General features: G+C 45.8%; 1 protein-coding gene across 1 annotated transcript in view; it reads left to right on the forward strand.

Moving 5' to 3' along the window:
• ADCY6 (adenylate cyclase 6) overlaps positions 1–12457 on the forward strand; it is a 506430-nt gene that overhangs the window by 452882 nt on the left and 41091 nt on the right. The window contains exon 22 of the mRNA XM_078685913.1: positions 1104–1228. Coding sequence (XP_078542039.1) covers positions 1104–1228 — 125 coding nt within the window. The remainder of the gene's footprint in view (positions 1–1103; positions 1229–12457) is intronic.

Here is a 12457-nt window from a genome sequence, read left to right on the forward strand (position 1 = left end):
AGAGGAATGGGCGGCAGTGGCACGGATATTGGCCCGAGAGGTAGAGTGGCAACGGGAGGGAGTTGGACCGGACATCCTTACGGCCAGCAGTTTCATACAGCGCTCTCTCAGGGGCTTGGGCTTCATCCGTTGACATTCGTTGCATTCTTTGGAGTCGTGGTGCACACCGAGACACCACTTACAGGTAAGGTGCGGGTCAGTGCCAGACATCTGACGAGCACAGGCTTTGCAAGCATTAAAGCCGGAAGGCATTGCACACTGTTCCCACAACACTGAGGGTGTCGAGGAGGCCCAAAACCAGGTCAAGGAACTGCTGGTTTTCCAGGATCCGCTCTCGACGTGGAAAAGAAGAAAACTGATGTTAGCACGCCGGGAGGGGCATATATGGCTCCGCTGACGTCATGTCTGTGGACGACGTCAGGGTGGAGTCCGGCGTCGCCGCCTCTCGGCGCACAGAGGTGCTGCTGCTGAAAGTTTTCCGGATCCAGTCTGACACCTGAGGATATTCTAAGTTCAGGAATCTGCGGCAAGACTATGTCTCTACCAGATTCATCGTTACCGAAGGTAAGTAACTCGTCCATTCAGTCCAAGTGGACAGAAAACAAGCCCAACCACACATGGTACAATCTAGTTCAAGAATATTATTTTCAGCACAATCCTTGGTATTATTTTTTTGTCATGTAAAATGTTTAATTTGCGTTATTAAGCATCTCGGGGTAGATTACATAGCAGTACACTATTTTTGAAGTGATTTGCTAATGTACTTGGTGTTTTAAGTTATTGTTCTCAAAGAGAAAATAAACTGCCTCTATGCTAATATTCCCTGTGATTTTTCTGGCCTTGTCATAAAAATACCGGCCTTTTGGGTAAAATACTGGCCAGGTGGCAACCCTACTTCATGCACAGTTGTCCATCTTTAGCGATTGGGTTGTCACTGCACCATTCTCACTGGCACACAATTGTCCCCACCCACTCGCCCCTACTCCCCCCACTGAACATACACACACACACAACAGTTGAATAATTAGAGCACCTGCTCTATCAAGTCACTGTGCACTGCAGCCTCCCAGCAACCATGCTCACGAGTTCTCTCTCCCATGTAGGTTTGAATATCGGCCCAGTAGTCGCTGGTGTCATTGGTGCCCGAAAACCACAGTACGACATCTGGGGCAACACTGTGAATGTGGCCAGTCGCATGGACAGCACTGGAGTCCCTGACTGTATCCAGGTAAGCACAGCCTGCATTGAGCATTTCACGTATATTTCATTTTTTTATTTGTGGACTTTTTAAAAAGCTCAATTGCCCACAAATGATTTCTGATGCTCTAGACACGGCCAGCTTAAATATAATTATTTAAGCCGCGACAAGAGGAAAATCAATCATAAAAGTGCCTTTTTTTATTGCTGATTATTTAAAATCCTTATAAATCTTTGATATCAAATAAAAAACTGAACATCATAGTAAACCAGTAGTTAATACAATGTTACGCTATAATTTCAATAAAACAATCACAGCAGTAAAATGTATACAATTAGGTACTGAAAAATAAATATATATTTAATCCCAGTTGCTTCTAAGTAATAGTAATAACATAAAAACAAGAAGTCTTCCTTTTTTTCTTTCTTTTGCTGAATCACAAGAGTTTAGGTGTAAGACTAAGGGTCTGATTTAGCATTTGGCAGATGGGTTACTCTTTCACAAGCATCAAAAATATACGTCCAATTTATCACGGATGCCATTAGATATAACAGACCCTCCAGGATTTTAGGATTTTGAGATTTTGTGATTTGTAAAAATAAATGGTGAAATCGGGGCTTTTGTAAAAATGCTGCAATTTTTAGAACAGCCCCCATAAAATCTTATCAAATCCTTTCTTTAACCATCCTTTTATTGTCCCTGCGCTGCTGAGCTGGGCCAATAAAAGGAGGCTTAGTAGGAGAGAGGTGTTTCCTACTCTCACCGCTGCATGGTGTATTGAATATGCAGCTCCTGCCTCTAACCAGGCAACACCGGCTCCTCCACTACGGCGGAGTATCCTAGCCCCACTGCTCTCTGAGCAATTCAAAAAGGGAAATATAATGATAATAATGCATTGTTACTATCATTGTATTTTTCCGTACTGGCTTAGGTGCGGGTCGGGCTGAGCTGGGCCTGCCAGAGCAGGGGGAGGAGTGGCGGTTACTCTCTAAGTGCGCATGACGGTTTGGGCAACCGTCTTGGGCTGGCCAACAGTTATGCACGCTAAGCATGTTCTCCACTTGCTGTATTGCACAGCTTGGTGAGAACATGCACAGGCTCTCAGTCCCTGTCTGAGTGCTCAGACCAATCACAACGCTGCTGTCATGCTGGTAACAGCAGCGTCGTGGTTAGCTAGGGGAGTCTGGGAGCCTTTGTGCTTCAGTGCTGCTGGGAGTCAGAAGAGAAGAGGACTGGGGAGAAGCGGTGGCAGTACCCAGGTAAGAGCTGTTTTTGTTTTTTATTCCAAATCCCCTTGCCCAATCACCCCCGTTCAGTAGAAGCTGCCACTGTAACCAGGAGCAAAAGAAAAGACTGCAGGAGATTGGGACTAAATGAGTATGTTAATGTTCCGGCCTCCTTTGGCAGTCTTTGGCCCCTACACCCCTACTGCCCTCCACCTTTTTCTCAAAAACACCCACCCGCAGTCTTTGTAGATAACTCCCTACAACTGTCTGTCCAGCCTCCTGCCCCTTTTTCTTGTCCTGCCTTCCACTAGTCTTCCTCCTTCACGACCCCCTCCCCGTGGCACCCATTACGTGCAATTAGTATCGTAAAATACATGGTGCTGGAGGGAAGCTTTTACTTTAGCCTCCTTTGCACTCTTCACACCTTAACTTAAGGTGGGAGGACGGCGGAGGGGGCTAAAGGAACAGCTCCTTCCAGCACCATTTATTTAATGCTGGAAAGCAGGGTGGTGACCAGGAGAGTGCAGCTTTAAAATTAAAATCTGTGCTCTCTCTGTCACCAGACATTTGTCATCCCAGGTCTGTCATGCTGTGCAGTGATGTTTTGCTGGCCTCAAGATTCTCTTGTGGTGTCTAATGCACGCAAGAGGCCAAACTCTCAAAGTACAGGCGACACTCCCCTGCCTGATAAGGAGTCTAAACTAATGGATGCATCTGGTAAACGTATTGCGTCACAGGCTGCACATCATTGGTGGATTGCCAATGCCCAAGCTTTATTGGCCGGGTACGACAGGGCGCACTGTGATGAGCTTGAAAAGCTCATGCAATACCTTCCTGACCAGTACAAACAAAAAGCCAACAACCTTATACAAGAGGGGAAATTGATCACAAACACCTCAATTAAATGTGTGCTCGATGCGGCTGATAACGCATCTTGTGCCATTAACACTGCTGTTTTGTTGCACAGGCACGCATGGCTCCGGGTCTCCGGATTCAAACAAGAGGTGCAATCGGCTATTCTTAATCAGCCCTTTGATCAAGAGCATCTTTTCGGGCCCTCAGTTGACACATCTTTAGAAAAGATGAAAAAAGATACGGATACTGCTAAGTCCATGGGGGCCTTACAAATCCCTTCCCCTAGAGGTTCTTTTCGCCGCTCCTTCTACAGGGCTGGCTCCGAAACGAATGCTTCAGAACATCCCTCTTCTTCCTACAAGAGCCCCACTCAAACATCCTCCAAAGGATACTTTCACGGAGGATACAGAGGCAACAATGGTAAGGGAAGAGGTCGCGGCAACAATAACCGCAACTCCTTTACCATCAAACAGTGACTTCCCTGCACTTTCCCCCGATCATCCCACTCCTGTCGGGGGACGTCTCTCACAGTTCCTTCTTGTCTGGAATTCAATCACAACAGACAAGTGGGTAAGACAAATTATCCAGTATGATTATTGCCTGGAACTCACCTCTACTCTCCTAGATATTCCTCCCAGACAACGTCCGAAGTCCTCGGAACTTCTGACACTTCTCAAACAAGAGGTTCTCTCTCTATTACAAAAACATGCAATAGAACCAGTCCCCTTGCCTCATAAAGGCACATGGGTTTACTCCCTCTATTTCCCTAATTCCAAAAAAGGACGGCTCTCTCAGGCCCATATTGGTCTTCAGACCCCAAAGCATCTACATTCAGTCGGATCACTTCCACATGGTCACTCTCCAACAGGTGCTCCCACTGCTTCAACAGGGCAACTTCCCCTCCACTCTGGACTTAAAGAACGCCTACTTTCATATTCCCATTCACCCCGCTCACAGGAAATATCTCCGGTTCGTCATAGAAAGACAACACTACCAATTCAAAGTCCTCCCATTCGGGGTGACTACAGCACCCAGAGTCTTCACCAGGTGTCTAGCAGTAGTTGCGACTAGCAAAAAAATGGTTAGGGGTTCTGCCCACTTAACCCTCCCGTACCTGAGCAGGAGACATCCAAGGATGAGAAAGTAGCAACACAGGGTACCGAAGGGATCAATCCAATTTTAATTTAGCAGTAGTTGCAGCCCATTTACGAAGGCAGCATATTCATGTCTTCCCTTATCTGGATGACTGACTCATAAAAGCCAGGTCACACAGCAGCTGTGTTGCAACACACACAAAACAATCCAACTGCTTCACGACTTGGGATTCACGGTAAACCTCACCAAGTCCCACTTCCAACCGTCCAGCATACAACAATATCTAGGGGCCACCATAGAAAGCTCTAGCATACCCCAGCCCAGGCAGGATAACCGCCATTCAAGCTCTATTGAAAAACTTCAGCCTCAACACTCGCTGCCAGCTTTAGTGTTCATGCAGCTTATCGGGATGATGGCCTCTTACATTCTCATTGTCCCTTATGCAAGACTCCAAATGCGTCCTTTACAGGAGTGTTTGGCACGTCAGTAGAACCAGGCTCAAGGTCAACTAACAGATCTGGTGTTGGTAGACGACCGCACCCATCGCTCTCTGCAGTGGTGGAACATTCAAAACCTTTCCAAAGGGCGGCCTGTCCTCGACCCAGTTCCACAGATAGTGCTAACAGCAGACACATCGCTCACCGGCTGGGGAGCTCATCTTCAAACCCATACCATTCAGGGCATGTGAACCCCTCAACAGAGACAATTCCACATAAATTACCTGGATTTTTGGCGATCATCCTAGCATTAAAATCTTTTCAACTCCACCTTGTAGCCAAAGCTGTCCTGGTCCGTATAGACTACATGGCAGCAATGTATTGCATACAAAAACAGGGGGGAACACATTCTCCAGCTTTCACACCTAGCTCAAAGCATATGGAGATGGGCCATTCCTCAGAACATATATCTCCTTGCCGAACACCTACCGGGAGTACACAGTCAGATTGCAGATCTGCACAGTCGTCAGAGACCGCAGATCCACGAATTGGCACTTCATCCTCAAGTTCTGCTTCCATTCTTTCAAATGTGGAGGTCATCCAGAAATAGACCTGTTCGCCACACACCAAAAGGCAAAATGCCCAAGTTTCGCATCCAGGTATCTACACCCATTTTCTAAAGGCAATGCGCTATGAATGAACTGGTCAGACAAATTTGCTTACGCTTCTCCGCCTCCCCCACTCATTCCGCTAGTGGTTCGGAAGCTCAAACAGCATTCCCTCCCAATGATCCTGATTGCTCCCACATGGGCTCATCAGCCATGGTTCACAACCCTCTTGGAACTATCAGTAGTGCCTCATCAAAAGTTACGCCTCTCACCCAAGTTTCTCACTCAGAACCATGGAGAGATAAGACAGCCAGATCCCAGTCAACTCAACCTTGCGATCTGGCACCTGAAATTGGCTACCTCAATCTCCCGCCAGACTGCATGAACATCATTAAAGAGGCTAGACACCCTACCACTAGAGCTTGCTATGCCGCAAAGTGGAAAAGATTTGTGATTTACTGTACAAACAACCAAATCAACTCACTAGATGCTTCTATTCAAAACATCATCTGTTACCTTTTGCATCTACAACAATGTAGCCTAGCGTATACATTCATTAGACTACATCTCGCTGCCATAGCAGCTTATCTTCAAAACAGACAACACTTGTCATTGTTTAGAGTACCAGCTATCAAAGCTTTTATGGAAGGACTTAATAGAACAATTCCACCCGCTCCAGTATGGAGCTTAAATGTGGTCCTTACCAGACTCATGGATCCCCCATTTGAACCTATGCATAAATGCGAATTACAATTTCTCACCTGGAAAGTAGCTTTCCTGATTGCCATCACCTCTCTCAAAATAGTCAGTGAACTCCAGGCGTTAACCATACAAGAACCATTTCTACAAATTCACCATAACAAAGTGGTTCTTAGGACTAACCCAAAATTTCTACCTAAAGTCGTGTCTGCTTTTCACCTTAACCAGTCTGTAGAACTCCCAGTGTTTTTTCCTCTACCAGACTCCGTAGCAGAACAAGCTCTTCACACGCTAGGCGTGAAAAGAGCGATACTTTACTACATTGAAAGAACAAAATCCTTTAGAAACACTAAACAACTTTTTGTGTCCTCCTCCCCACCTCATAATGGCAATCCTATCTCAAAAACAGGAATTGCAAGGTGGACTGTTAAATGCTTCCAAATATGCTGTGCTAAAGCCAAACGTACATTAACCATTCCCCTTAGAGCTCACTCCACACGTAAACTAGGGGCATCTATGGCATTCTTAGGGAACATTCCCCTAGATGACATCTGTAAAGCAGCAAATTGGTCTACAGCTCACACGTTCACAAAACACTATTGTGTAGATGTCGAAGCAAAACAATAATCTAGTGTGGGCCAGGCTGTATTAAGAACACTTTTTCAAACCATTGCAACAGATACAGGTAGGCACCGCCAAGGGGATAACTACTGTATAGTCTGTGCATAAGTATACGACCTACAGCTCATATGCCTCGAACAGAAAATGCTACTTACCAGTATGCATCTGTTCTTGGCATGTAGAGCTGTAGATTTGTATACGCCCCCCGCCCCCCCGGATACCTCTATCTGTTCCAGTACTATCTTACTTAGATACATTACACATGGACATCTTTTCTAATTCTTACTAACTCCATCATAACCCTCCATGGCAAAAACAATGTGGAGATGGAGTCGATGCCCATGCGCACTATCGTCCTAAGGAGGAGTCACCTACCTCGTGACTACAAAGACTTCTTCCAAGACAAAAACAAAGTGCAACCATCCAAGCCCAACACCAGATGGTGATCTATGCATAAGTATACGAATCTACAGCTCTACATGCCAAGAACAGATGCATACTGGTAAGTAGCATTTTCCATATTGGCTAAGTGGGGGAGCAACACCATTCTGCTACGACCAGACTGGCATCATGAACTCTGGGGTCTTCTGCGCATGGAGAGATTAACAGCAGTGGTGACATGCAAACTGCCACGATTCAACAAGAAATGGGGGGCCATGTATAAGCTTTTTCTCTCAGGAATTCAAAGAACGTACCTGCCCTGCCTACACTCGGGTATTCTACCTTCCAAAGGCTGCACTTGGCATTGATGGAGCAACAGCGTCATCCTAGTCCGGACACTAGACCTGTTGATCTGGGCACGTTGCCTTTCTCCATGCTACGGCTTGTCAATGATCTCCCTATTACTGTTTCCTAATAATTTACTTTCTCTGTACCTCTACACTCAGGCTAATCTACTCCAGTTGTATTCTCATCCTGCTTCTGGATGTAGATGAAAGTGGATTTGTGTGGTTGGTCTTTTTGTTTTCTTTGAAAATCAAAATAGATTCAAACCTAAAAGTGTCAACTCTAAAAGCTAGAGGAACCCACTGAACGAGTATGAGGGGCCAAAGAGAGTGCTGTAACTTTGATGCCTGAAAAAAGACTAGGAATGGAGGAGGCACCATCAGAGAACAGGAAAAGCCCAAACTCCAGATGGCGGTTTAACCTACCAAGTTCTTAGTCTTGTTTTAGTTGTGTTTGAGTACGTTTGTTGTCATGCTGTCAACAGAAACTGAATTGTTCAGTGTTGTGCCGAATGTCCTCTGCATGGCTTTGGATGGTGGTCTCCTTGGTCCCAGCCTTTATGTAAACACACACTTGTCTTCTTCCTCCCCACAACTGGTGTGTCTGGCAGGTGGGAAGAGGTAGCCAGCCAGTTCCACTTATTTGGCTGTTAATCACCAACCACCCCTATCGCTCACTGGGTCTTTTTGTATAATTGCTTTATAATTTCTAACTACCTCTTCAGTTTGTGCTTGGCACACAGCCCCAGTTTTTTGTATACCCTACTTTCAATCAACTATCTTGATTTTCAAAACGTTTGGTATCAATGGCATTTTATTTATTATGGCCGACCATGTACAACTCCTTGGGGAGTAATCTTCTATTTGCCACATAGTGAACTGAGCAGTAGTATTCTCGTTTAATGATAACTGCCTGGCTACTCCTTGAAATATTTTGACCTGTTTTTCCGATTGAAAATTTAGAGCACTAGCTGTGGCATCCATCGTCCTGCACATTACTCCCATCATGGTCATCATCAGCCATTCAGTGGTGTTTTTGGAACTTTTAAGCCACTCTCCTTCCTTCCTCCATCACTCATAATCTTTTGTTTTTTTGTTGGGGGTATGCAGCCATATTAAGACCTCATTTGGAGATTGATAGGGTACTTTGCAGCAAATGTGGTGAGGTACGCTGTCCGCATAACTCTTGGTCCACCCACTCTACACAGGGTCTAACAAACTATCCTTTATCCTTAGTGGAAACCTTAGACTGGCAGCTTCACAGTTATCAGGCTATTGGTCTAAGTACCTCAGACCATCCACCCTACTTAGGGTGGATGCGCTGATGCATTTTTCTACTTTGGGAGTTTAAAAAAAAAAAAAAGAAACTTCGTTCCAGCAGCCGCATGAAACATGGTGGCTGCTCAGGAAAGCTACAGAGCCTCCTCATGAACTGCAGTGGAGGCAGCTTGTCTACAGGCACTGAAATCTTTACCAAGCAGGTGGAGCTCTCGAACTATGGCCAGCGGTCATCCCATAGGCTGACAGAGGACAACACCTCCGCCATCCAGGCAGGACTGGGGACCAAACCTCGAATTAGACCCTCAGGCCCTGATTACAATTCCCACACGTCTGTCTGGGTGTTAAATCTGCATGCAAACCTAATGTTATCCTGCGGTAACACTGCGCCAGTACCATGTAAATAAGAGTTAAACCACATGGAATGGGGAATTACTGTGTGAAACCAGATGTTCAAGGCATATGAGCTGTAGATCATATGCTTTAGCATAGATCGCCATCTGGTGTTGGGTCCAGATGTGTGCACTTTGATTTTGTTAGAAGAAGTCTTGTAGTCATGAGGTAGGTGACTCCTCCTTTCGGTTATAGTGCGCATGGGCATCGACTCGATCCTTAGATTGTTTTTTTCCGCCATGGGTTCAGATATGTATTGCTGCGCTCCTGTTCGGTACTGTTTTCGGACCCCTAGACGCACAATCCACTACCCTCGACGGTATTAATGTAGATCGCGACCTACCATTCGACGCGCATCGTCTTACTTCGGAAAGCTTTCCATTGGAAACCTAGAGGCAGGCTGTCGGGCCTACCCGTGCCAACCGCGTTAGCAGTCGATGAAACGGACTCTATTTAAACTGTCCCGGGTGTCGTGCTAAATTTCCACGCACCGACCTGCATGAAGTTTGTAACCTCTGCTTGTCCCAGGAACACGACGAAAGAAGCTGCTACGCGTGTCTATCCTTCCGATCAAAAAAGACACTTTGTTATCGTCGGGCTCGGTGCCACGAAATGCAGCACCAAAGCGACTCCATTACGGACCTCTTCTGAGAAGATTCCAGCATTCATCCTTCAGCTTTGGAGCCAGAGGAAGAAGAACAGGTCTCCGTATCCGATGCTGACTCCGACATGGAGGAAGAGGAAGATATCACTGCTGGACAGCGTACAGTGAGTTCAACTCCCCCTGTGCCCATTCCACAAAAGACAAAGGCTCGGGTCCCTCCTTCACCGTCCAGTTCAGGTCATCACCGACAATACGTTTCCGATGCCCCTCCCTCCCGACTCCGAAACAAAAAGTAAAGCCTTCAGGCTCGGGCTCGAGCCAGACCTGCTCCAATGCCGCACCCACACTTTCAGCTTAGAAACATAAGAGCAAGATACCTTTGGGACTGAAGGTTCTACCTGCTTACACCTAAAGGTTCGGAGCCAAACCCCTCCAAGCCCAAAGACTCGGAGACGAGACATTCCAAGTCCGAAGAAACGGAGCCAAGACCATCCAAAGCCAAAGACTCAGAGCCCAAATCCTTCAAGACCAAAGATTCGGAACCGAAATCCTCCAAAAACAAAGACTCAGAGCTAAAATCCTTGAAAACCAAGGACTCAGAGAAGCCCAAATACACTGAACCTAAATTATCAATGCCCAAGGGCTCGGAGCCGAAACCTTCGGCACCGAAGTCTCCCCGGAGAGATAAAGACACTTTCCCCAAAGAGCTTCCGTCTGATGAGCCAATTGTCAACCCAAAACAGAAAAAAGTAGTTATAAATCCTAACACAGGACATATTCAAGCACCCATTCCAAGGAAACAGAAAGCTGACTTGCCAAACAACCACCATGCCCCTCCTAAAAAGAATATGGGCACTAACCCTTCTCTTCCTTACAATCCACCCCCTTCTCCTCCTCCTAATCTTAACTTGCTCATTACACCTATCAATTCAACACTTAGGCCTACTACACCTGACCCACAGGATGAAGGGGGTTGGGATCAGGATGAGAACACTGATGCTTGGGATGATTACCACACTGACCCAAATACAGACGAAGACCCTGATTTGTATCCCTCTAGACCTTCCCCACCTGAGGATAACATTGGTTATCTTGATCTCCTTAACTGGGTCGCTTATTACCATGGGGTAGAATTTCACAAGGAACCTTTAGAAGAGGATTTTCCTTTTTGAGATGCTCTCTTCCTCCCAAAGAACAACTCATACCTAGGCTGTCCGGAAATCGGTTAAAACTGACTGTGCCCGACAGTATCCTACCGGATGAAAATCAGCTGACCCGGTTTAAACCGAGTATCACTGATTTTCATAGTTGTTGCACCACTTGATGGAGCCAAAGCATTACAAACCATTGGCCTGCCTGTGGTGGCCTAGCGCGGAGGTGTCGGAAGAGGGGGGGGGGGGGGACACTGCTTCTTATTTATTTATTTTATTTTGAAAGTTTTATATAGCGCGAACAAGATCTTTGCAGATATCAGAGCGCTTTACAAGGGCATGGGGTAAAAAATACAAAGTAATAAAGCGTATATACAGAGTAATATATGAGGTAGTTAGGTACAAGGTGCTAGTTACATAGGTGGGATAAAGGACATGAGGTAGATAACAGGTGAGGTAGTGTCGGTACACAGTGTATAGACAGACAATTGCGTCAATAGTATAAAGTGCAATAATAAGGAGCATATACCTGCTTAAACGTGTTTAGAATATTTAGAGTTTAAAGGAGGGTACAGTTGAGGTAGGTGTGAGCAGGGTGTATAGTCCCACAGGTGCGAGAGTAGTAAGGAACGTTGAGATGGAGAGGGTAAAGTGTGCAAAGTCAACCAGGTGCGTCAATAATATAACAATATAACAATATACATAATCAACCAGGTGCATCAAACATTATAACAAAATACAAAGAGTGAGCGTATACAGTTAGGTTAAGGTAGGTGTGAGCAGGGTGTATAGTCCCACAGGTGCGAGAGTAGTAAGGAACATTGAGATGGAGAGGGTAAAGTGTGCAAAGTCAACCAGGTGCGTCAATAATATAACAATATAACAATATACATAATCAACCATGTGCATCAAACATTATAACAAAATACAAAGAATGAGCGTATACAGTTAAGTAATTCGAAAACACGGGTGGCACAGTAGACCAGGGTCGGGAAGGACTTGCAAGGCAGATTCATGAGTGATACGGAGCAATAGATCATGTGTATTTTGCCATGAGGATCGCTTTAACTTCCCTCTTAAAGATTGTTTCGGAGGAGATGAGCCTTGTTTCCGGAGGGAGTGAGTTCCAGATCCTGGGTGCCATTCCTGAAAAGGAGCGTTTATAAGTTTTTTCCTTCCGAAATCTTCGAGGTTTCAGCAAAAGATTGTTTGTGCCTCTAGTAGTTCGGGAGCCACCCGAAATTGTCAGCTTTTGAGTGAGATAGGCGGGTGAATTCCGGTGCACAGCCTTGTGTGTCATGCAAGCGATTTTCAGTTGTATTCTGGCTTCAAAAGGTAGCCATTTCAGTGATTTAAAGTCCGGGTAGATGTGCGAGTGTTTTTTTGAGCCAGTGACGAGTCTCGCTGCGGCGTTAAGGGATGCTCTTAGGGGTGCCGTTGTAGTTAGGGGGAGCCCGCAGAGGGCGGTGCTACCGTAATCTATGTGCGGGATGACTATAGATTGTACTGCAGTTTGGAAGTCTTTGGCAGGAAGGAAGGGTTTGTTTCCTCAGGGTATTGATTTGAA

The sequence above is a fragment of the Lissotriton helveticus genome, chromosome 1_1 (genome assembly GCF_964261635.1).
Source record: "Lissotriton helveticus chromosome 1_1, aLisHel1.1, whole genome shotgun sequence".
Taxonomy (NCBI): domain Eukaryota; kingdom Metazoa; phylum Chordata; class Amphibia; order Caudata; family Salamandridae; genus Lissotriton; species Lissotriton helveticus.